We start from the raw sequence: 22,548 nt of genomic DNA, 5'->3' as shown, positions 1-22,548 counted from the left end.
CCCATCCACACCCCATCCACCACACCCCGCACCCCCACCCACCACGCTCTGCACCCCTCTTCCTGCCCTGCACCCCGCCCACCACGCTCTGCACCCCTCCTCCCGTCCGCACCCCGCAATCCTATCTGCACCCCACCCACCACACCCCGCACCCCTCCTCCCATCCACACCCCATCCACCACACCCCGCACCCCCACCCACCACGCTCTGCACCCCTCTTCCTGCCCTGCAGCCCATCCACCACACCTCGCCATCTTTCCTCTCACCTGCATCTCATCCTACATCCTGTGCCCCTACACTCCATACTTTCTACTCACTCGACCTGGAGCACACAAGATGCTCCAAGCCCCCACACACCACCCTTTGGTCTTGAATACCCTGCCCTGTTCCCACCCCATCTCAGGGCCAGGAGGGCTCACAGAGCACACTTGTCCACACTGTCAAAGTCTGTGATCCATCGCACCCAGCCCCCCCAAGGCCTCCCACCTACTCCCCAGAAGGGCTCCCTTGCCTCTCCCTGCACCCGCACCTTCTCCTCTTTGCTGACGGAGCTGTAGCGGGCCACTCTCTCCATCCGCCCCACATACACGGCACAGTCCTTCTCAATCCCCTTCAGTTCCTCCAGGGAGAAGATGACAGAGATCCGAGGAACAGGGACGTCTGACCAGTACAGGTAATGCTGCCAAGAGAACGCTCGTGAGCCCCAGGAGGAAAGAGTGGGCCCAAGGAGTGTCGCTGAGGAGCAGGGCACCCCAGGTTTCTGCACCCCAACACTCTGCCATGGGAGGCTGTCCATCTACCTTGCCGGGAGAGGGCATCAGCCAGAGCTCCACAGCCCACAGTAAGAACTTAGGGGACTGTCACCCTTGAGTGTTTACCCGCAGTGGGAAGAGGGGACACTGGCCGCCAAGGCCCTGACACAACACACACAGACACATGCACTCTGTGCACACCACACCACTCACAGACAGACGTGCACACTCACAGCACAAACGCTCTGCACACGCGGCTCGCACACTCCCACACACACACCGCTCGTACGTGCACACGCAGCTCGCACACTCCTGCATTCACACAGCCCTCACCCGGGGACAGCAGAGCTTCAGCAGGTTGATGGTCTTCCCGCACACATACACGTCGTTAGCAATGTGCTTCAAGAACACGGGGACACAGTCCTCCACCTCTCCAGAGATGAGCACATAGCCATGGGTCCAGTAAAACTTATCTGGGGGGACAAACGGTGTGCACACTGCAGTGGGGCCTGTGCTCAGGACACAGCGATGGGTGCCTAGCAGCCACTGCCCACTCACCTCTGAAGCTGAGGTAGTCATCATTCACCTGGATCATGAACTCGCCGTGTGCATCCCTGAAGACCCCGCTGTACACCCAGTCATGGATAAAGCTGTGGGCAGTTGCCAGAGCGAGGTCTGGTCACCGACTCCAGTCCCATGGCCCCGCTCCCACACAGCCCTTACAACGTCCTAACCCCACAATGCCTAACTGCACAAGACACTGGAGGGGCTGCAGGCGCTTCCCTCCTCCCAGAGGCCACACTCAACTCTTCTTAATCAAAGCAGCTCTAGGATTAGCCAGTAGCTAGCCAATCTCCTGCTGAAAATGTCTAAAGACAGGAAAAGTCTGCACCGCAGGCCGTGTGTCACACGTCATACCACACACACCACACGTCACGCATCATATGCCACACACAGGATGCCGCGTGTGGCGCGTCCGGCATCTGATGCCACACGTCGTACGTCACACTCCATGTGCCACAGCAGCATCCGGGTCCCGCAGCCACAGCCCACGGCAACATCCAGGACAGCACGAACTGGCGTGAATGGCTTCTGAGCGGCCTTCAGGGCGGCCCGTGACCACTGGGCTCCTTTCCTGGAGGGTGACCCACGGGCACCTCTGCGTAGGCATTAGGCCCAGAAGAACCCACCCAAGGAGCTCCCTGTAAGTAGTGCCTGTCTCCCCGCTGGAGCCATTACAGCCAAGTCCCAGGACGAAGCTGGCAAACCATGGAGTGTGCAGCTGACCAGGCCGACCTTCCTGAGGAGTGGGGCCCACAGGCCCCTGACCACACCCACAGGGCCCAAGACGCCACCCACAGTCCCACCGACAAACCCCCCCACACTGGTCACACCCACGAGGTCCACCCCTGTCCCAGCAGCCTGACCGTGTGTAGGGCTCACAGCTGGTCTTGAGCAGGGACAGCAGGACCGGGTAGTGCTCATTGCTGCAGTTGTCCAAGGTCTCCTGGTACAGGTATGAGAGCAGCTTCACGCCCTACGGTGCAGCACGCAGGCCCAACTCAGCAGGGTGCAGCAGCCCAGTCCCCACCTCCCTGACCCTGCCCTTACCTCCCCCCTCCTCACCTTCCCTCGCCCCGCCCCCGCCTCTCCCTTACCCTCACCTGGCCCTCACCTCCCACCACCCAGCCCCTCACTTCCCCCCCCCCTCCTCAACTCCCCCAACCCTGCCCTCACCTCCCCCCACTCCGCCCTCACCTCCCCCCACTCCGCCCTTGCCTCCCCCCATCCCCCTTACCTCCCCCCACCCAGCTCCTCCCCAGAACCACAAATGGGTGAGGAGAAGGCCCCTCCCTCCAAGCAGACTCACAGTGGGGAAGTCAGCCCTGGGCCCTCCACCAGCAGCACCCACACCACAGAGCTCAGCCAAGTATCTGGAGGTAAGAGCCAGAAGACCACTGAGCAGGTGCCCAGGGTCCTCCAGCGCCCACCCACCTGCCGTCCCCTCCTCCCACCTTCCCTACTTCAACACCATCTCATCACCTCCCCCGCTGCTTACGGGTCCACCTCCCCTCACCTCATCACAGCAGAGCAGGTGCCCCCTTCTGACCCCTTCTCTCTTCCGCAACCACCGCCCTCCCGTACCTCACACACACCCCCACCTCCTTCAGACCTCACCGCTGCCCCCCCTCGCCGTACCAGCACCTGTCTCCCTCCCAGCTGCACGGCCTCCCTCCAGGCCCACCACACCTTCCTGAACCCACACACACACCACCTTCCTCCTCACCACCACCTCTCAGCCCAGGGCCAGCACGACTCACCTTAGCTGACGACCTAGCTTCTTGAAGAGAAAGCCGATGGTCAGGAGGCTGAGGGTGGGTGGGGTGCAGAGCACGCAGGCCCGGTAATACTGCAGGTAACGCCTCACACCACTGGTGAAAGCCTGTGGACAAGGATCAAAGAGACTGGCAGCTGGGCCAGGCCCTGCCCTTAGCCCTGAGGTCCCATTCTTCATGGTCAAGTCCTTTAGAAGGACTGAATCTCAGCCGGCAGAGGTTCCCAGGAATGCCGGGACCGGGCCCAGTGCTCACCCACACCTGGTCCTGTCTCTAAGTTCAGTGCCTTGACCAGCCTGGCCCAGGTGACACAGCACGGGGCCATACCTCAACTGGCCCACCTTCCATGTCCCAAGGACACAGATCATCTGGACCTGGGCTCTCAATGTGCCCTCGAGTGTAGGGGCTCACAGGGGTCCTGATGGGGACAGGTTTGTACCTGAAACACAAGGCCCTTGCTGCAGGAGATGTCCAGCACTGGCTGCAGAGAGAAGTGGCTCAGGCGTATGTAGTAGGTCCCACACGCGGCCAACTCAGAGAGGAGGCTGTGCATGCTCTCAGGAGATGCCCCTGACACGTACACGCCTGGCCTCACCACGAAGGCCTGTGCCGGCTGCAGCAAAAGATGGGGTCGGGGTCAGCCCAGGATAGTCACAGGGCTTGGATCCTGAGGACACAACACAAAAGCCGGGGCCGGAAACCACACAAACAGGCAGGGAAAAAAAATGAACATTTTTCACAGACCACCCGTAAGGACGAGTATTTAAATTCCATGCCAACGATGGACGTAACATGGTGGAGACAGACAGCAAGGGCAGGGACCCTAGCTGGGTGAGGTCTGACGTCCAGGCCGGGGACATGGGTAGGAGGAATGGGGAGAGGGGGATGGCCTGCTGTACAGGCAGCAGGGGGGTGGGGTAAAGGTTGATAAGTGCATGCTGTCCCTTTCTGGGACACTAGAGAACAGACAGGCCTCAGCCACTCCCTAACGGTCGGGAGGATGGAGACACCTGAGGGCAGCACCGGACAGGGCAGCACTGGTCTCGTACAGGGACTGCCTGGTATGGCTGTGCACACTTGATCCGAGAGAGGCCACTGTGAGGGACCCTAAAACCCAGCAGAGCCAAAGCGCAGGGCAGTGGGCGGTGTGGCTCTCCCGCCCCCCCGTGGCGAGTGGGATGCCTGGGGGATGTGAGGGCAGAGGCAGCGCCGGGGACCATGAGGCACCACAGCAGTTCTGAGTCCATCAGGACCCAGAGGGAGCCGGCAGCTTGGTTGTCACAGGGACACTGATAGGTCACATCTTGTTCTTAAAAACTTGTTACATCAGTAAGTTCTAAAATCACAATAAAATGATCCTGGCCGACTCCCGAGACTGCCTGCGGCCAGCTGAGGCGTGTTCCGGCAGGTCTCCAGGGCCTGGCCAGACCCCACTGCGGGTGAGGCAGTCAGGCCCTCACAGGGAGCTCAACACACCCCAGCCTGGACCAGGGCCCAGCTCGAGGCAGGCCTCACCTGACAGAGGGAGAAGGTGGCAGACACGACTCCAATGAGCACATTCAGCGTGTCCTTCACCAGCTCTTGCTCCTGCACCAGGATGCGCTGTGGGGCTGTGAAGTGGCTCCCCCCGAGCACCTGCAGTCCCTCCTCACAGAGTCTGCAGAACCTGTCGAAGGCGTCTCTTCCTGCCTCAGTGAGGTAAGGGGCCTCTCTGTGGCCAGGAGGCCTGTGGGGAGATGGGCAGAGGTGAGCAAAGGGTGCCCTGGGTCCACGTGCAGTCTCCTGAAGAGGACACAGGCCACAGAGACAGGAGCTGACACGAAGTCTGTCCGAGAAATGGCAGGCAGTGGTGAGCACGCCCCAGCCGCCTGTCAGTACCAGCCTCGGCTTCCCTGATCCCCAGGACAGCTGCAGACAGAGCCAGGCCACATGTCCAAGGTCTGAGCGGCAGAGACACCTTGACTCGGCCCAAGAAAGTAACCTAGAGGAGCGCCCTCCCAGCAAGCACTGTGCACACTTACCCCTGGGATGACTATGGTCAGAAAAACAAAACAAGGTGGAGAAGCCAAAGCCCTTTTCCAGCACTTGGGGAATGTAAAACAGTCTACACACTGTGAAGGGCAGTTTGGTGGTTCCCCAGAAGCTGACCAAAGAGCAGCGACATGACTAGGATTCCCTGGTCAAGGCCCACAGTGCAGCACACCAGCCCACTGTGGACTTTTCACGTCCATCAGCAGGAGAAGGGTAGACAATCAAGTCTGCAGACGGCTGCAACTCAGCTGTACAAAGCAGTGAGGTGCCAACAGCAGGACCGGGATGAACAAAGAATCGCACACACGTGTGACACAACTGCAGGGGCCCAGAACTGCAGGGCCAGCGCAGGTGGGAGGGAGAGCAAAGCAGAGTCACTGCGCAGGCCACCAAGGTCACGCTGCAAAGGACAGTGACAATGGCCTCCAGCAGGACAGGAATTACTGACATCACTGAACTGTCCCTGCAGAACTACAGAGCGGGCAAGTGTTTTACATGTTTTCACCCAACATTAAAACACAAGAGAGCAGCAGGCTGGGATCAGTTTACCAAGGGACAATGGATACCAGCAGGCAGGGTGGTTCATGGTCCTCCTCCATGCACTCAAGACGGGCGCTAGACCAGCAGTGGGCTTAACAGGGCACCAGCACTACTTTGTGAGGGGCTCAGGGGAGGGGACCCTATGCACAAAGTCACCCGGCAGAGCAGTGCCCAGCACCTGGGCACCTCGGGAGCGGCTAAAGCAGGATGGGGACGTCGGCTCCTGCTCAGTCCATCTGCAGACTGATGAGGCCACACTTTCCCCTCTAGATGCCAGTACATGGGGGGTGGGCCGAGAGGGCAGAGCCAAGCACCGCCTCCACCCTGAAGTCACTGCTGTGCCCGGGCCCTCTCACCACAGTGCACTCCTCCACATCCTGCAGGGCGGGAACGGTGGACAGCAAGAAAATCCCATCACTCTCACTCACCGGCCACGGCCAGAGGGAGGCCAGACAACGGCACTGGCCAGTCTTCCTGTCCCTGCTGCCTGCACCCTCGAGTCAGGAAGCTGCTGGGCAGCAGTCCAGCCACTATCTGGTGTGATGCCCAGTCGCTGGAGTCCCAAGGCACAGACAGTGAAGGTGCCAAGCAGAAGGTCAGAGGCAAACTTGCCAGCAGCACCTCAGAAGGAAGGACCTCCTTCTGAAAGACCAGCACTGGGAGCCCTTCAGAGCATGTCCACCATAAGCCAGGCAGCACAACTGGCTGGCTCCCCAAAGCCTGCAAATTCCCTTCCACTAGTCTCCCTCAAAGAGCTACGTGGCCTAGTGGAAGGAAGCTGTGCTACCAAGGCAAAGGTGGGTGATTGTCATCTGTGGCCCTCGGCCAGGTTCAAATTGTCTTCCTGTCAAACATTCGTTCTAGGTGGTACAGCACTGGTCTGTGCGTTGCTGTACAGAGGTAACTCGTGGTTGCTGTGATGCTGAAGCGTGTGACAGTGATGTGCCAATCGTGGTAACGGGAACCCATGGTGGACAGTGTTGGCTGGAGCTTCCCGACTAACTCAAGCCTGGAAGCAGGAGCGGCATCCACTTCCGAAATGGCTTGCCTCCGGAAACTCTATGTATGAACAGTGCTCAGGCTGTTCATTCACAGGGTCACTATGAGTCGTCTACGACTTGACGGCATCAAACAACAGTCTCCCTCAAAGTCTCAGTACTTCTACATCTAGAAATTAGCGAGCTCGGCATTTCAAGGTTTCTATTTCTATCACAAGACTTCTAAAAGCCGCCCTGCAGCTAGCAGGCAGTGTGCCCCAGGGTCTCACTCACCACCCAATTCTCTCCCAGCACCGCCGCTTGCTGGCCTCGTAGGTGAGTGCCGCCTCCCACAGGTCCAGGTCCGGGGTTACGCTTGGTTCAGACTGGGAGTCAGGAGTCAAGTTAGATGCTGACTGGAACCCCTCATCTTCTGACTGATCTATGCTCTGAGGAACCTGCAGACAAGGACACCCCAAAGACTGATCAAAACCAGAAATGCCTTCATACCTCTCCATTTCCTCCTGTCGGGAACCCCCAAACATGCTGCCTCCTCCAGACCCGAGAGGATTCTGTATGCCTACAGAATCAGACAGAACAAGACAATGTCTCCAAGGTATTGATGCCCAGTTTTCATCTAACACCTGAACCACCATGTGATTTCTAACAACTTAAGAAATTTCTGCAAACAACAAATGCTGGCAAGGTTGTGGAGAAAGTGGAACCCTTATTTACTGTTGGTGGGAGTGTAAAATGGTGCAACCACTGTGGAAGGAGGTATGGCGCTTTCTCAAAAAGTTGGAAATTGACCCAGCAATTCCACTACTGGGAATATACCCCAAAGAAACCTTAACTACCTACCACCCAACCAGATATGTGCAAAACCATGTATATCACGGCTTTGTTCACAATAGCAAGGAGCTGGAAACAACCTAAGTGCCCATCAACAAACAAATGGATAGAGAAGCTCTGGTATATTCACTCAATGGAATACTATGCTGCATTGAAAAACAAGGAACTCATGCAATATTATTCAAAATGGGTGACCCTGGAGGACATTATGCTGAGTGAAATATCTCAGTCACAAAAGGACAAATACTGCATGGTGCCACTGCTGTAAAATGGGACTGACATTGGTGTTGGGGGGACACTGAGAAAGATGGGATAAATTACGTACACTGCATTGAAACAGATGAGGGAGAGAACTGTTTAGAAGGGATATATGATTAGGTATTATTGTCATGACAGAAATCCAGAACGAAGGCTACATAGTGGAGTGGACTTGGGGGGAGGGATTGTATAACAATGAATGAATTTTACTTTTCAAAGAGAAGAGCGAATTGGGGGGGGGTAGGTTGGGCTTGGAGAAAACTTCAACAGTGAATGAATGGAAATCCAAAGTCTCTATAAACTTTCATTAAAATCAATAATTTTTAAAAAATTTAAAAACTTGGAAAATTCCTGACTTAGAAATTTGAGTTTGGGCAATCTAAAACTAAGCAAAAACCAAGTGTGCGGACCAAACGTCCACTGTGTAATTTACTTATGCTGGGGAGCAACCGCACAGCCAGTAACAAGGAATGAGCATGTCCTCCCAGAGATTTTTAAAAGTCCGAAAAGACAAAGGCAGGCCATGACTGACTTAGAATTGAGAGACATAAAAGAGAACTGGCTTCCTGGTCTGCTGAGACCGCAGACTACACTCCCTAGTTCCCCTTTGACCTTGGAACACACTCCTCCCAGGTCAACTTTCCAAGTGAGAGGTCTGTAAGGCGACCAGCAGTGGGGAAGCTCAGTCCTTAAGACCAACCAACAAGATGCCAAATCGCAGGGACAAAGCGGGAGGAGTGTGGTTACACTGTAGGGGCTGCAATCAATGTGTATGAATGTGTACCAAGCTGCTTTGTAAACAAACTTTCACTGAAAATAACACCAGTAGAGCTGATGTTGGGGGGATGGGAGGACAGCATGACCCGATGCTCTGGCCACGTGGCCACCGAAATGCGGCTGTGGGACTGACGTGAGACCCAGAACCCACGGCCTGGCCTCGAGGCCGGCTCACAGCGACCCTCTGGCAGGACCCCGAGGGCTGTCCCAGGGAGCAGACTGCCCCATCCTCATCCTCGGCAGGAGCGGCAGGTGGGTGCAAGCCGCTGCTTCTTGGGTTAACAGCCCAAGACGTGATACACGGAGCCCCCAGGGTGACAGAGGAACCGCAGCTGTTTAACACGTAACCAGCAGCTCCCCGTGCAGAACAAGTGACTTCACGGCTCTGTCTGCATGAAGCTTCGGGCTGGGCGCCCACCACAGCCACTCCTCCAACACTGCAGTACCCTGGGGACGGGGGGTGTCGCCTGTCCCCCCCTTTACCAGGAACCACTCGGGAAAGTCCCGTACTTTGATGGCAAGTCCCAGCAGGTCTGCGCTGTCTGGTACTGGGGGCAGATCCAGCCGGACATCCATGTCCAACGTGCGGCTGTGCACAAGGGCGCCAAACAGCGAGGCCTGGGTGTGTCTGTCAAACTTGTCACAGGAGTCACGGGGTGAGAAGCGACCAAGGGTGGGCAGGCCGGTGCCCGGCGCGGCCTCCATCACCTGCAGCATCTTCTGAACCGTGTCCTGGCACAGAGCCTCCTCTCTGAGGATCTGGGCCCTCACGTCCATCTCGAGGCCCCTCAAGCCCTCGCAGTCATAGCCGCTACACGCAAGGCTTCTGCCCGCAGCCCTGCTGCTGAGGCTGCCCCACCTTCGGGGCGGTGGCCGCGGGGGACCCGTCCCTGCCAGCTGCACCAGGAGGTCCAGGGCGGAGGACACTTCGGCAAGCGGACAGCCAGGGGCGTCCTGCAGCGCTGCCACGAGGTCCTCCAGGCGGCCGGCCTCGGGGCCCAGGCCGCCCACTCTCAGGTTGAAGGACAGCATGTAGATCTTGTTTCGCACCGGGAGTCTGGGGGCGTCGGGCTGCAGCCGAGGGGCCCCGTCTTGGAAGAGGTTAGCGAAAAGCACGTCGTAGGCCACCTTCCTGAGGCTCTGCTTCGCCCTCCTCCGGTCCAGGCCTCGCTGCCCCAGGTGCAGCGTGGCGGCCGGCAGGTGGGCCTCGCACAGGTCATCGAACAGCTGCGTGATACTGGCCATGGCGACGCTCTCGGCTGCGGCCCCTGGGGGTGCGCGGGGACACGTGCCAGCCCGCTCCGCACGAAGCGCGGGGAGCAGCGAGCGCGCGCCGGGCAGGTGCCGACGCGGGGCCCGCGGCGCAGCACGAGCATCCCGGGCCCGCGCGCTCAGAGCCGGCCCGGCGCGCTCCCCCTCGCTCGGCGGCTCGGCACCGCCAGGTGGTCCACGAGCTCGGCAGCCCCTTGGCACGCGGGCAGCACGCGGCCGGCAGACCCCCGCAGGCGCGGGACGACGGTCTCCCGGTGTCCGCGCAGACCACCCGCTCCCGGGCCCTCGGGGCCCGCGTTCCCGCGCCTGCGCGTCATCACCGGGCGACACAGGGACGACGTCGCCAGGGTCCCGCCCCCGCGCACATGCACTTCCGGCTGGGCGCGCGAGAGCCGCGATTGGCCCAAGGAAGGAGGCGGGGCCGCGCTGTCTTAAAAGTTTATTGTTGTTGTTACGTGACGTGGAGTCGCCTGCGACTCATAGCGACCCTGTGTACACCAGCCCTAAACTCCGCTCTGTCCTGTGCCAATCGCACTGTCTCTGACACTCCCATCCCGATTATCCCAGTCACTGAATCAATCCATCTCGTAGAGGGCCTTCCTCTCCTGCGCTGTCCCTCCACCCTCCCAAGCATGATGTCCCTCTCTAAGGACTGGTCTCTCCTCACAACATGTCCAAAGTATGTTAGACGGAGCCTCAGAATCCTTGCCTCCAAGGAGCCACCCGGTTTAACCCTTTCCAGGATGAATCTGTTTGTTTTCCTAGCAGTCCATGGTATTCTCAATACTCTTCTCCAGCACCACAGCTCAAAGGCATCAATTCTCCTTCTATCCTCCTTGGTCATTGTCCAGCTCTCTGATGCATAACAAGTGATAGCAAAAACCATGGCCTGTATCAGGCGCACCTTACTCTCCAGAGAGACACTGTTGCTCTTGAGTACTTTAGAGAGGTCCCTATGTTTTAAAGTTTATTAGGTGCTGAGAATAAAGCACCACTGTCCGAGCTCCGGTCGCCTATGGGAAGAAGCTGCTCTGCAACCCCAGAGGCACCAGATGCCCCTCTGGAGAAGGAAGGGCAGTGTCCTCCTATGCCAGTTGATCTGATAAACCAATAAAAAAAACACGGGAGCAAGCCAAGCAGTCAGCCATTGGGGCAGTTCTACCTGTCCTTCGTGTCCACCCGGGTCCCCTTGGTGGTACTGGGGGTTCATTCTATTAACTAGGGGTAGGTGGGCAGGAGTGTCATCCACTTCCTAAACAACACGCCTCCAGAAACTATGAACTTTGAGAAATGTCGATGTTGTAGAGGGGCTTCGAGCCTTTTGTTCATAGGGTCGCTATGAGTCATGCTCGACTCCAAGGGAATCAACAAGGGGAGGGGCTGTTGGTGCTGAGGTCGCAGTTGATCCTGGCTCTGGGTGGCTGGTTTGCAGTGTCAGCTCCGTGGTGCTTGTCCTTCCCCTTCGACTGATTTCAGGCTTTCCGGTGAGGTCACTAAAGGTGCGTTTGGAGAGAAGCTCACACTCCATATTGTCACAGGCCGACCCTAGGAGCTCCCGCCCACCAGGTGGGCTTCTCACCAGCCACTTGCAGCATCTTCCACCTGGGTGCCAGCTGCCTTCTCAGGTGGTTCAGGCACTGCGCGTCCTCGAGGGAGGTCATGGAACAGGGGCCGAGTCTGGGGGGCGCCTCTCCACTCAGCACCCTGGCCAGGGCCTCTGCAAGCTGGGGCCTGGATTCCTGGCTCAGGGTAGTCGTAGCGGGGAGTCACTATCTCCTCTGACAGCGGCCCAACAGTATGCCCCACGCTGCACACCTTACCTGTACCAGGGCCAGGATCCTGCCCCCTGATGGCCCCCGAAGCATTGCAGCCAAGAGTGCAGCATGGGTGTCCTCTAGGCCATGTGACGGTCCCAGTGCCACCAGCACCAGGTCAGGCTTGAAGCCATAGGCCAGGGGCAGCACCAAGCCCAAGATACAGCTCAGCAGGCTCCCAGTGGCCTGTAGGAGGGACAACAGATGGCATAAGCCCCTCCTCTCAGAGGACATCCCTCTGCGAATCTTAGGGTCACAGAGCACGAGCCAAGGGCTAGCCTGGTCCCGATGACACTAGTGGACTCTGGCTGTGCACAACCACAGTCTCCATGTTTGTTCCTCTGTGGGAAACTGCCACTCACCCTTAGCTTTGGCACAGAGATATGAAACATGGACAAGGCTTCTGCCTTCTGACTGCCGATGTTCAACCACAGAATCCTCCTTCCAGATGAGGAAACACACATGAGACCCTGCTCACCTTCCAGAGCCCAGCAAAGGTCCACCCACACAACGTCATACCCATCATCGGCGAGGTCTGAGGGCCGATCAAGCTGTCCGACAACCAGACAGAGAAGCCTGTGGAAGAGCCAAGCAAGCATGAGGCCCCTTGGAGCCCGCCTGGGAACTGCCCACATTATTATTCTCAGAGGCCAGGCCCACTCCCTCCTCCCCAGTGAGAGAATCTGCCCTCCGAGGCCACGCCCACAGAGGACCTGACATCAGAGGCCCCCCTCACATCAAAGGCCCCCCTCACATCAGAGGCCCCCCTCACATCAGAGGCTCCGCCCTTTGAAAGGTCCACCCTCAGAGACCCCGCCCACAGCTCCCCTCTCCGGCCCCCGCCACAGTCCCACTTGGACGCTCTACTGAATCACTGACTCACCGCTGTGCCCCGAGGTACAGGCCACGCTGGATGGCCATGTCCAGGGTGTCACCAGCAGCAGAAGTAGGTGTAGCTGCGATGCCGTTACTCACCTGTGAATCAAGGGGCCAAAGTGGTTAATCAGAAGGCATCAAACCAACGATGAACTGAACCCATCTCTCCTAATCACCTGTCCTCCTCCAAATGAGAAAAGCCCCTTCCTGTAAGCCAGGTGCTCGGCACTCTAACGTGTCCTCACTTCCCAGCAAGGAGCACGTGGCTGCGGGGAGGCAGAGTGGATGCTTCGCCCTGGCAATACACACCACCAGGCCAGCACCCAGTCATCCTCCCCGAGGGCACCCCGACCCTCACCAGATGCACCCACCTGCCCATCCAAGATTCCATCCACCAGGGTCAGGACCTTCCCAAGCACAGTGAGAGACACATCCTGGGCCATGGCCACACGGGGCCTTGTGGTGGCAAATGAAAGGGACACATGGCCTCAGCGACACACGCATAATCACACCATTCTGGTCACACACAGGCACAGTCACCAGCATGGTCAGGCCCTCCCTGTGCCATCCCTGCCCACCTGGCCCAGGCCTCCATCTCCTCCCCCTGAGCTGACCGCTCCTGCTGGACAACACCAGGCGGTAGGACCAGGTTATCATCTGTTGAGGTCAGGACAATAGCAGTGCGGACTGGGGGCTGGGGATGAAGGCGCAGCCGGTCCAAGAAGGAGCTCAAGGCTACCGCTGCCTCTGCCGCTGCTGCTGCCGCTGCCCCTGCATACTCAGGGCTCCCGGGTGTCGGCGGGGGCCTCCCCTCAGAGGAGCAGGCCCGGGGCCTCGGCATGGGGGCCACGTCTGTGGGTAATTCAGAGTCTTAGCGCATGGGGGTTTCAGTCCCCCTCCTCCCGCACCCTGACCACACTGACCCTGGAGCTGGAGGCTCGTCCAGTGAGGGGCCTGGGCAGCCCGGACTCTCTGGATGGACTCCAGGGCACTGTAGGGAGGACCAGGATGTGAGGCCAGCACCTGTTCTGGCACACCTCACAAGGCAGCCCTCCCTCCAGGCTCCCCCTCTGAGACCCTCTCCTCCTCATCTCTCCTCCAGGCCCCCTTCCGGCCCTTCTCCAGGTCCCCTTCTACTGTTCCTCCTCCAGCCCCACTCCTCTGTTCTCACACTGCAGCCCAACCCCTCACACCTCCAACAGGGCACCATGGTCCCTGACAGCGGCAGAGCAGGGTCACCCAGCAGCGCCCGCACAGTCATGCATACAGACTCTGCAAGTGATTCCAGGTGGTATCCACCCTGGGGGAAAGGTGGAGGCATGACAGAGAGGCAGCCACCCCAGAAGGACAAGATAAAGGGACAGCTGTGAGTGAGGCATGACCGGGCCAGGGGTGTGATCACCAACCAGGCGGACCAGCCAGCGGCCACCGCCAAGGAATCTACCCTGCGGGTAAGGGCCCAAGTTAGGAGATCCAGGCCCCCACAGTGGGCTGCTCTGATCACACCCCAAGCTGCACTTCCTTCAGGTTTCATTTTCCTGCCTCTGACCTGAACCCCTAGACCTGGCACCCTTCCTGCCTATCAGGGATATATCCCAGCCCCTCAGGACCCTCCCTGAGCCCCCAGCCCCAGGACATGCCCTGCCCGAAAGCGGTCACTGCTGACCCCTGCTCAGGGCGGTCCTCGCGGCAGGTACCTCCAGCACCGTGCAGACTCTGCCACCAGCCAGTGGGACCAGCAGCTGTGTGAGGTGGTGGAAGCACTCTGGCGTGGCCCGCATCTGACCCTGGAACAAAACGAGGACATCAGGGCCTGGGTGCCCAGACCCGGAGGCCTCCCACCCATCCAGGCTCTCACCTCAGGGTCCCCAATAGCGGAGTCAAAGCCAGCAGAGATCAGAACCAACTCAGGGTCAAACTGCAGGGTGCAAGGAAGGAGTCTGGAGTCAAAGGGAGCTGGCCCTTGTTCCCACCTGTCTCCTCCTGACACCACTGCTCACTGAACACCTGCTGCTGTGTCCCACCCAAGGCACTGTCACAATGGGACCTCCAGCCCTGTCCCCCCCCCAGCCCTCTTGCCACCCCACCCCACCCCAACACAGTCACCTCGAAAGCCAGGGGGAGCAGCACGTGCAGGAAGGCGGCCACATAGTCAGCGTTTTCCATGCCCACCTGAGGCCGGGAGCCCACAACACCCTCACTTGAGGGTCAGGGCTCTGTGCTCAAGGGGCCCAGACTAGGATGGGGTCAGGGTAGGTATGTGGGTAGGGGACCTGAAGTGTGGACCTGGGTGGGTCTAAGGACCTGGGATGGGAACTTTTGCTATTCACCTGAATAATGAATGAAGGGTGTAGCCTGGGCTGTGGACCTGGGGCATGGACTCGGGGTGGGGGACAAGGGAATGGACACAGGGTGGGGGATAGGGGAGTGGACTCTGGGTGGGGCCCTGGGGCCTGGACTTGGGGTGAGGCCCTGGGGAAGCACAGGCTGAGTTGGGCACCTGTGGGGAGCCGCACCTGGTTCCAGGGCAGGTTCACAGTGAAGCCCTGGCCCGGGCCCTGGCCAGTCATGCCTGCATCTGACTCTGGAAGGAAGGGCCAAAAGTGGCCGTGCTCATAGCGGTGCCAGGAGAAGTACAGGACGCTGTGGACAGCCAGCTGGGGTCAGAGACCGGGGTCCATGTTGACTCCTCCTCTCAGAGCACCCCAGAGCCCTAACTCTGCCACCTACAGATTCAGCCACAGCCCCCTTGGATTTCCCAGGCAGGCTGTACTCAGCCCTGGAATGCAATCCCAGCTCACCCAGGGTCATCCTCAAAGATGTACTGAATGCCCTGGCCGTGGTGGACATCCCAGTCGACAATGAGGATCCTGGAGACAGAGATGAGGTTGCTGAGGTGTGGGATTCTCTGGCTAGGCGCCCAGGGGGGCTGGGTGGAGTATTCCTCCAACCCCACACACCACTCCACACCTCTTCAGCCCGTATTTCCGCCTGGCATGTTCAGCTGCTATGGCCACGTTGTTGAACACACAGAACCCGTTGGCCACTGCCTGCTGACTGTGGTGACCTGGAGGCCTGGGGCAGGGGAGGCTCGGGTTCATCCTGGGCTCTGCATGTGAGTGACCAGGCAGAAGGCTGAACCCCTTACCTCACAAGAGCAAGTCCATTGTGTGCGGCCCCGGTCAGCACAGCATCCACCAGCTGCAGCACAGCGCCCACCGCCAGCCGGGCACAGTGGAAGGTGCTCTGTGGGGCAGAGGTGCCCACTCAGCTCCCTGCCCGCTCTGATGCCATGGCTTCTAGCTGGGTGTTGGGGTCACTGTGCAAGCAGGAGCCAAGGGGCTATGCTGGAGCTTGAGGGACTAGAATGTCTGGGAGCAGGGTCCCCAGGGGCTCATACCGGGTGGAAGTACACTGCGTCGTACTGTCCTGACAGCGCCCGGAGCTCCGTTGTGTCCAGGGCCTGAGTGCCCCGCACCACAGCAACATAGTCCGGGCTGCAGATAGTAGCAGGTGAGGCAGGGTCATCGCTGGACCAGGGCAAGCTAGTGCAGCATCGGAGACTCCCCTCCCTTTCTCCCTCGAGCCCTTGGTCACCCACAGGTGTCCCTGCACCAGTGTCTCTGCACTTGTCTCTGCAGGGTGACCAGGCGGGAGGTACTGCCTTCGATGGTCTCCGGCTCTATGGAGGCCAGGCCCCAGTGCCCGCTGTGGACTGGCCACTGAGCGTCCAGCCTCAAGGTGCCCCCAGGGGTCTGACCTGTGCACCAGGCCCAGCTCCGCCTCCGTGGCTTCGCGCGCCTCCAGCCGCAGGCACCTCTGCTCGAGACCACGCTGCCGAAGACGCTCCAGGGCCGTGGTCAGCCGTTCGGGACACTCGATCTCACACTCGGGGCTGAGGGGGTTGGGGCTCAGTGTCCAGGGGCCCCCTCGCCCTCCACCCCTGCCAGGTCACACTTACTCGTCCCACAAGAGCCGGGCCATCGCCATGTCCTCGTGGTACACCAGCGCGGTGCCCATGGCCGCGGCAAGCGACGAGCTCGGCCAGGGCCCGCTGGCGGCGTGGCCGGTCAGTCCGCAGGCACCGCCCTCGCCGTCGGCCGGGGCCGGACTTCCGCCTTCCTGGACCTCCAGCCGCGCTCGCCCCGCCCCGGGCCCCGGGGAGCAGGACCTGCCGGCCCGCGGAGCTGCGCTGGGGAAGCCGGAGCCCGGGCGGGACGAGACCTGGCCACTGGGGCGCCGTCCGTGACCGAGTCCCTGCTGACCAGAGGCGTCGGGACGGCCTGCAGCCCTCTAGGACCAGTGTGGGGGGAAGGGCTGCACGGGAAGCCAGGGGCTGGTGTTGGTGGCCCGGCGGGCCAGGGCCCCTGCACGCAGAGCTCGCCCACACACTCACCGCGGCAGAGGGAGTTGATGCAGTGCGGAGCAGCTGGCGAGGAACTTGGCACCCGCGGAGTGCCGGGGGGCTATGCTGCAGAGAAGCTTAACAGAGGAATGGACAGAGCAGGGAGTGAGGACTGGCCAGCACGGGCTGTTAGGAGCCGTCGAGTCACTTGCAACTCATAGTGACCCCATGAACAAGGGCTCTGAACCCTGCTCTATCCTGATCCACCGTTACTGTTTCTGACACTCCTCCCCCCATTACACCAGTCACTGTGTCAACCCATCCTCTCTTGGCTTGGCTGTCCCTCCACCCTCCCAAGTGTAATGTCCCTTTCCTAGGACTGGTCCCCCTTTGCAACATGTCTAAAGTGTCAGAGCTTCAGAATCCTTGCCTCCAAGGAACAGCCTGCCTTCACCGTCTCGAGAATGAACTTGTTTGTTCTAGCAGTTCATGGTCTATCCAATACTCTTCTCCAGCATCACAGCTCAAAGGCATCCATTCTCCTTCTATCCTCCCTTGTCATTGTCCAGCTCTCTGAAGCATGGCACACAATTGCAAAGGCCATGGTCTGGATCAGACACACCTAGTCTCCAGACTGACATCGTTGCTCTTCAGAACTCTGGAGAGGACCCTGAGAGCCAACTTTCCCAATGCAATTCACCTTTTGATTTCCTGGCTCCCAATACCAAGGGTGTTGATTGTGGAGTCAAGCAAACTGAAGCTGTTAACAATCTCAATCTCTTCACTGTCTATCACGATGCTGCCAATCAGCCCAGTGGTGAGAATCTTTGTCTTCTTGATGTTGAGCTTCAACCCAAATTCTAGAGAAGGAAATCTCAGGACTGTGGTGTTGAAAGAGCTTGATTAGTGGTGCCTGGGAGCAAGGTCTTGGGTCTATGAAGGCAATGTCTTTGATGTGAGTTTCTGAAGGTGCCGGCCTAGAGTCTGGGTGATGGGTTTAGTCTCCAATAGCAGGGTCTAGGATGGTCTCCCAGGACAAAAGTGCTCTTCAGCTGAATGTCTTCTGCCCTGAGGAGGGAAAATGCTCTTCTGACTCTTTCAACCATGCTTGTATCTTAAAGAAAATCTCCAGCTGAGCAAGAAATGCAGTGATGTCCGTTAAACAGAGGGGTCCCATCAGCTAACAGACCTGGAAGCAACACGTCTCATTCAAACACACCTTCAGAAGCACCTCTTAAAGACTCTGTGCTATCCCATGCACCCCCACCAATACTGGGGAAAGTCCATGGCCCCCAAGGGGCCAGAGTTGTATCCTCTCTGCCTATAAACCAGTATCCAGAGCTTGTAGTCAGCCTTCATCATCCAACTTTTTGTTTTTACAGAAAATAGCTGAAAGGCCTGGAAGGAGTCCTAGAATGGTCAAGATACTCTTGTTGTTGTTAGGTGCATCAAGTCAAGTATCACTCATAGCGAACCTGTGAGAGCTACATTTTCAAAATCTCTGACACATTTGAGCCCATTGCTGTGTGTCGGTTCATCTCGTTAAAAGCCTTCCTTTCTTTCACTGACTCTCCATCTTTCCAAGCATGTTGACCCTTTCCAAGGAATAGACCCTCCCAGTGACAAGAAACTGCACTATAAACCCAAAGGTACATGGTTTGAATCCACCAGCTGCTCTGAGGGAAAAGTAAGAGTAGTTTCCTCCTCTGTAATTCACTGCCTCTGAAAACCCAGTGAAGGGTCAGCTATTGGTCGGCTCCAACTTGATGGTACTCAACAATATACCCAAAGCATGTGAGAAAAAGCTCTTTCATCTTTACCTCTAAGGACCAGTCTGGCTTTTCCAAGACATGTCTGTTCTTTCGGCAGTCCTGGAGATGTTCAGTGCTCTTCCCTAACATCGCAGCTCAAAGGCATGGATTCTTCTGTCACCCTTCATTGCTCAGCTCTCAGATGCACAACAAGTGAAAGAAAAGACCATGGCCTGAATTGAGCATCCTTTGGTTTTTATTTTTTTTAAATAATTTTAATGAGCATTTACACATATTTTTTATTTCCATTCATTCATTGCTGCACTTCCATCCTTTGGTTTTTAAACTGACCCCACTGCTCCTCCGTAATTTGGAGAAGTCCCTGATGACAGACTTGCCCATTGCAACACATCTTTTGATTTCTTAAGGGCTGGTGACAAAAAAGAAATCATTGTAAGAAGAAATCATTGACAGCTTCAATCTTTTCTCCATCTATCACAATGTTGCTTATCAATTCAGAGGTGTTGTCTTGATATTAAGATGCAATCCATATTGAAGGTGGTGATATTTGATCCTCTGCAGCAAGTATTTCAAGTCTCACTCAACTTTCAGCAAACAAGATTGTGTCACCTGCATAACGCAGGTTGTTGTTGAGTCTTCCTCATATCCTGATGCCACATTCTTCTTTGTGGAGTCCAGCTTCTTGAATGATTTGTTCATCATGTGGAATGATTAGGTATGGAGAAAGGATACATCCCTGATGCAGTCCTTTCTTGATTTTAAATCATTCAGTGTTCTCTTGCTGTTTTTCAGATAACACCTTCTTGGTGTCATATGAATGCAATTAAATATATAGGTTTTACATGAGCATAATTAAATGTTCTGGGAATCTCATTCTTCTCAAGGTTAACCCTAGTTTATTATGATCTACACAGTCAAATGCCTTTGCATGGTCACTACAACATAAATAGACATTCTTCTGGTGTTCTCTGCTTCCTGCTAAGATCCATCTGAAAACAGCTATGTTTTTCTGCTGCCTCTTCTAAATCCAGCCTGAACTTCTGGCAGGTCTCTGCTCTTTTTTTTTTTTTTAATTTTATGATCTGCAGCAGTTTTTGCTTGCATGTGACAGTAATGATATTGTCTGGTAATTTCCACATTCCATGGGATCACCTTTCTTAGGAATGTTGACATATATGTCTCCTTCAGTCAGTTGGCCAGATTTCTGTCTTCCAAATTTCCAGGCTGGTGAGCACATCCAGAGCCGCGTCTGTCAGCTGAAACATACCCATTGGTATTCCATCAATTCCTGAAGCCTTTTTTTTTTACCAGTACTTTCTTTGCAGGTTAGGCTTCTTCCTTCATTACAATTGACCCTTAATCAGATGCTACTTCCTGATATATTTCCTTGTCAGCCAATTCTCTTTGGTACAGTAATTCTGTGTATTCCTTTTATCTTCTTTTGATGTTTCCCCCATTATTCAGCATTTTACCCATGTTGTTGTTGTTATGTGCCATCGAGTTCCTTGAGAGTCATGGCAACCTTATATATAATCGCTCTGAACCCTGTCCTGTCCTGGGCCAGTCTACTGTCTCTAACACACTTAACCCCATGAACCCAGTTACTATGTCAATCCATCTTCTCTGGGGTCTTCCTTTCCTGCGTTGCCCCTCCACCTTTAAGATTGCAGCTGGTAGTGGCATTCCCTGGTCTGTCTCTCTCTTTCTCCAGACCAGGGAATCCTGCCTGGGAGCCCCCTTAAGAAAGTTTCTTTAGCTTTATGTGTGTGTGTGTGTGTGTGTGTGTGTGTGTGTGTGTGTGTGTTTATATCCAAAATTCTGTTTATTGAGATAATTTCCATCTTGATTTTTTTTCCTTAACGCTGCTTCCGTCTGAAAGAGCATCCATCTATAAGCCTTGCTTTCCCTCCTGTAGGCTGACAGAAAACAGTGGAGCAGCCAACACACAAAACTACTGTTTGTGCACAGCTGAAGACCGTGGTTTTATAGCATCCTGGACATTTCACATCCATGAAATAGGAATTCGGGCTCTGCACCAGGCGCTTCTTCTTGTGTTTCCTCTTCTCTTCTGGACAGGGATGGAGGAGATCCTTTGCGAGAGGCATGTTGGCATGCGGACATCACTGCTGGAAAGGCTCTTTAGCTTTCTTTAAAAACAACAACAACAACAACAAAATTGCATCTGGAGGCTAGAACACAAAACCTAAAAGTCTTCAAGGATAAACTACAAAGTTTCTCAGCAGATCCCTCTAAGGCCATTAAGAGGAGTCTGAACATACTACCCAGGTGTTTGAACTAGCGTCGAGAGATATGTGGGGACTTTTGTCCCATTGCTGAAACCCAGATGAGGAAAATTATATTTGGGAGACAAAGCAGAATTATGAGGACCGCTCACATGCCTTGCATCCTGACCAGTTCTCGTGTGATGCCATAGCCCCCTCACAAGACCCAAGCTGGAATTACAAGCAGGGTTAATGTGGAGAGGCCCTAAGAACCATGTGATGGTTTGTCTAGTTGGAGGGATGAGGTTACACTTGTTAACTTCACTAAGATAACTGAAGTGACTCTCAGAAAGAGGAGAGCCCATCTGTGTTTAGAGGTGGGGCTGCAGAAGCTGTCCAAAGAGACAATAACCGAAAGCCCGGCTCCCCTGGAGCCAATATTGTTACTAATTCCCATTTTATTGCTAACTGCCCCAGACATTCACAGAAAATGACGAAAAATGGCACCAGGAACCCCAGCCAATCCAGGACAACTTTTGGTGACCAAGCCACCATATTTAACAACAGGGACATGGAGGTATTTGAGAGGGACCTCTAAAAGGCCAAGCACCTGGTCTTGGCAATACAAGGTGCAAGGCATTCAAGGGGCTACTACCTCAGTTCACTTAAGTAGATCTAGAGGGGAGGGTTTTCACTATGGAAGTCAGGGCACCACAAGGGTGAGTCCCAACCAGAATGGGCAAGTGAACCAACAAAAGCACCCCACACTGCCTGTTGAGCCTGTTACACTGTCAGTTGGGCACGTAACAGCCCTGCCATCCGGAGGGAGTGTAGTAGAAGTCACTAAGCCCTTCTGGTGGGAACAGCAGAAGACGGGAGCGGCCCAGGTCTGAATTCAGTGGCTGGCTCCCACCTGCACCATCCATGTCACTCATCAGGACCCTCTGGTTGACTAGCTGTAGCTGGTAGGAAAGCTTGTAAATTTGAGCCACTCACTGGACACTTACAGCCTTTGGCAGTCTTTTGTCCAGGCCTTATCTTGTAGTTGGGGTAGAAGGCTACTCCCTAAAACAATGTAAGACCCTACCCTATCTTGCCTCCATCCCTGTTGACCACTGAAGTCCATATTCCCATACTAAGGAGAGATTTCCTAAAAAATTAGGAATGCCAAGGGAGCTTTGGTGGCCTAGTGGCAACAAGCTGCACTGCAATCCCAGATGTGCCTGGTTCGAATCCAACAGATGCTTTGCTGGACAAGGAGGGACAATCTTCTCCTGTACCAATCAGATCTGATTTGACGGTACAATGCACAAAAAGTAATAAAATAAAAATTAAAAAAAAATTATGAATGCCACTCCAACTCTATCCAAGAACTATGACTTATGGCTAGGAATGCCTGCTTGGAAGGATCCCCCTGAATTGGCAGATATGAATCCCACTGTTTGGATTGAGGCTACCCCATAGGTTGACTCCTAGAAAGATCAACATCAGAACAATTATCTAAGTACAGGACTTTTTAATAAGTAACAATGAGGAGAAGGCTATCATAATATAACACATAATATAACATAATACAAACAGGATATGTCCTCCTAGCGGTTAAAACTTGGCATGGTGCTGCCCTAAAAGAGAGGCAGGTGGCAAGTACACGCAAAAACTGTACAGATATAGGAAGCTCTGCAATATCTGTGCAATTTTTTATTTTATTATTTGTGTGTGTGTGT

The 22,548-nt window shown here is 56.0% G+C and overlaps 3 protein-coding genes across 3 annotated transcripts in view; all 3 read right to left on the bottom strand.

The window, feature by feature from the left end:
- TUBGCP6 (tubulin, gamma complex associated protein 6) overlaps positions 1-9,768 on the bottom strand; it is a 16,873-nt gene extending 7,105 nt beyond the window's left edge. Inside the window, exons 1-10 of the mRNA XM_006888112.1 lie at positions 9,034-9,768; positions 6,931-7,094; positions 4,604-4,814; positions 3,528-3,701; positions 3,074-3,195; positions 2,623-2,686; positions 2,180-2,289; positions 1,311-1,402; positions 1,086-1,225; positions 530-679 (exon numbers count right to left, since the gene is read on the bottom strand). Coding sequence (XP_006888174.1) covers positions 530-679; positions 1,086-1,225; positions 1,311-1,402; positions 2,180-2,289; positions 2,623-2,686; positions 3,074-3,195; positions 3,528-3,701; positions 4,604-4,814; positions 6,931-7,094; positions 9,034-9,768 — 1,962 coding nt within the window. The remainder of the gene's footprint in view (positions 1-529; positions 680-1,085; positions 1,226-1,310; positions 1,403-2,179; positions 2,290-2,622; positions 2,687-3,073; positions 3,196-3,527; positions 3,702-4,603; positions 4,815-6,930; positions 7,095-9,033) is intronic.
- A 146-nt stretch (positions 9,769-9,914) lies between these two features.
- HDAC10 (histone deacetylase 10) lies at positions 9,915-16,505 on the bottom strand. Its single transcript, XM_006888111.1, has 20 exons — positions 16,447-16,505; positions 16,246-16,380; positions 15,886-15,982; positions 15,634-15,731; positions 15,456-15,560; positions 15,287-15,355; positions 15,002-15,128; positions 14,592-14,657; positions 14,344-14,403; positions 14,183-14,272; positions 13,679-13,785; positions 13,409-13,476; positions 13,064-13,337; positions 12,857-12,941; positions 12,493-12,584; positions 12,129-12,185; positions 11,972-12,050; positions 11,616-11,795; positions 11,375-11,534; positions 9,915-10,225 (listed from the first exon to the last, which is right to left on the bottom strand). Exons 1-20 carry the CDS (start codon positions 16,503-16,505, stop codon positions 9,915-9,917), a joined length of 2,319 nt encoding a protein of 772 aa, XP_006888173.1.
- Positions 16,506-20,458: 3,953 nt separating this feature from the next.
- On the bottom strand, positions 20,459-20,707 carry LOC102845434 (40S ribosomal protein S27-like). Its single transcript, XM_006888110.1, has one exon. The coding sequence runs from the start codon at positions 20,705-20,707 to the stop codon at positions 20,459-20,461; it is 249 nt and encodes an 82-aa protein (XP_006888172.1).
- Positions 20,708-22,548: the final 1,841 nt, after the last annotated feature.

Source organism: Elephantulus edwardii, unplaced genomic scaffold (genome assembly GCF_000299155.1).
Source record: "Elephantulus edwardii isolate Elephantulus edwardi_28Jun2011 unplaced genomic scaffold, EleEdw1.0 scaffold00064, whole genome shotgun sequence".
Lineage (NCBI taxonomy): Eukaryota > Metazoa > Chordata > Mammalia > Macroscelidea > Macroscelididae > Elephantulus > Elephantulus edwardii.
The sequence above is the reverse complement of the archived record's forward strand: the minus strand, read 5'-3'. Positions and strand labels throughout refer to the sequence as shown.

Coding starts and splice junctions, on each gene's coding strand:
- HDAC10 (XM_006888111.1), bottom strand. CDS start 16,505: ATGGGCACCGCGCTGGTGTACCACGAGGACATGGCGATGGCCCGGCTC. Junction 15,983..16,245: donor GAGCTGGGCCTGGTGCACAG/GTCAGACCCCTG, acceptor TACTATCTGCAG/CCCGGACTATGTTGCTGTGG. Junction 11,535..11,615: donor GGATCCTGGCCCTGGTACAG/GTAAGGTGTGCA, acceptor ACCCTGAGCCAG/GAATCCAGGCCCCAGCTTGC.
- LOC102845434 (XM_006888110.1), bottom strand. CDS start 20,707: ATGCCTCTCGCAAAGGATCTCCTCCATCCCTGTCCAGAAGAGAAGAGG.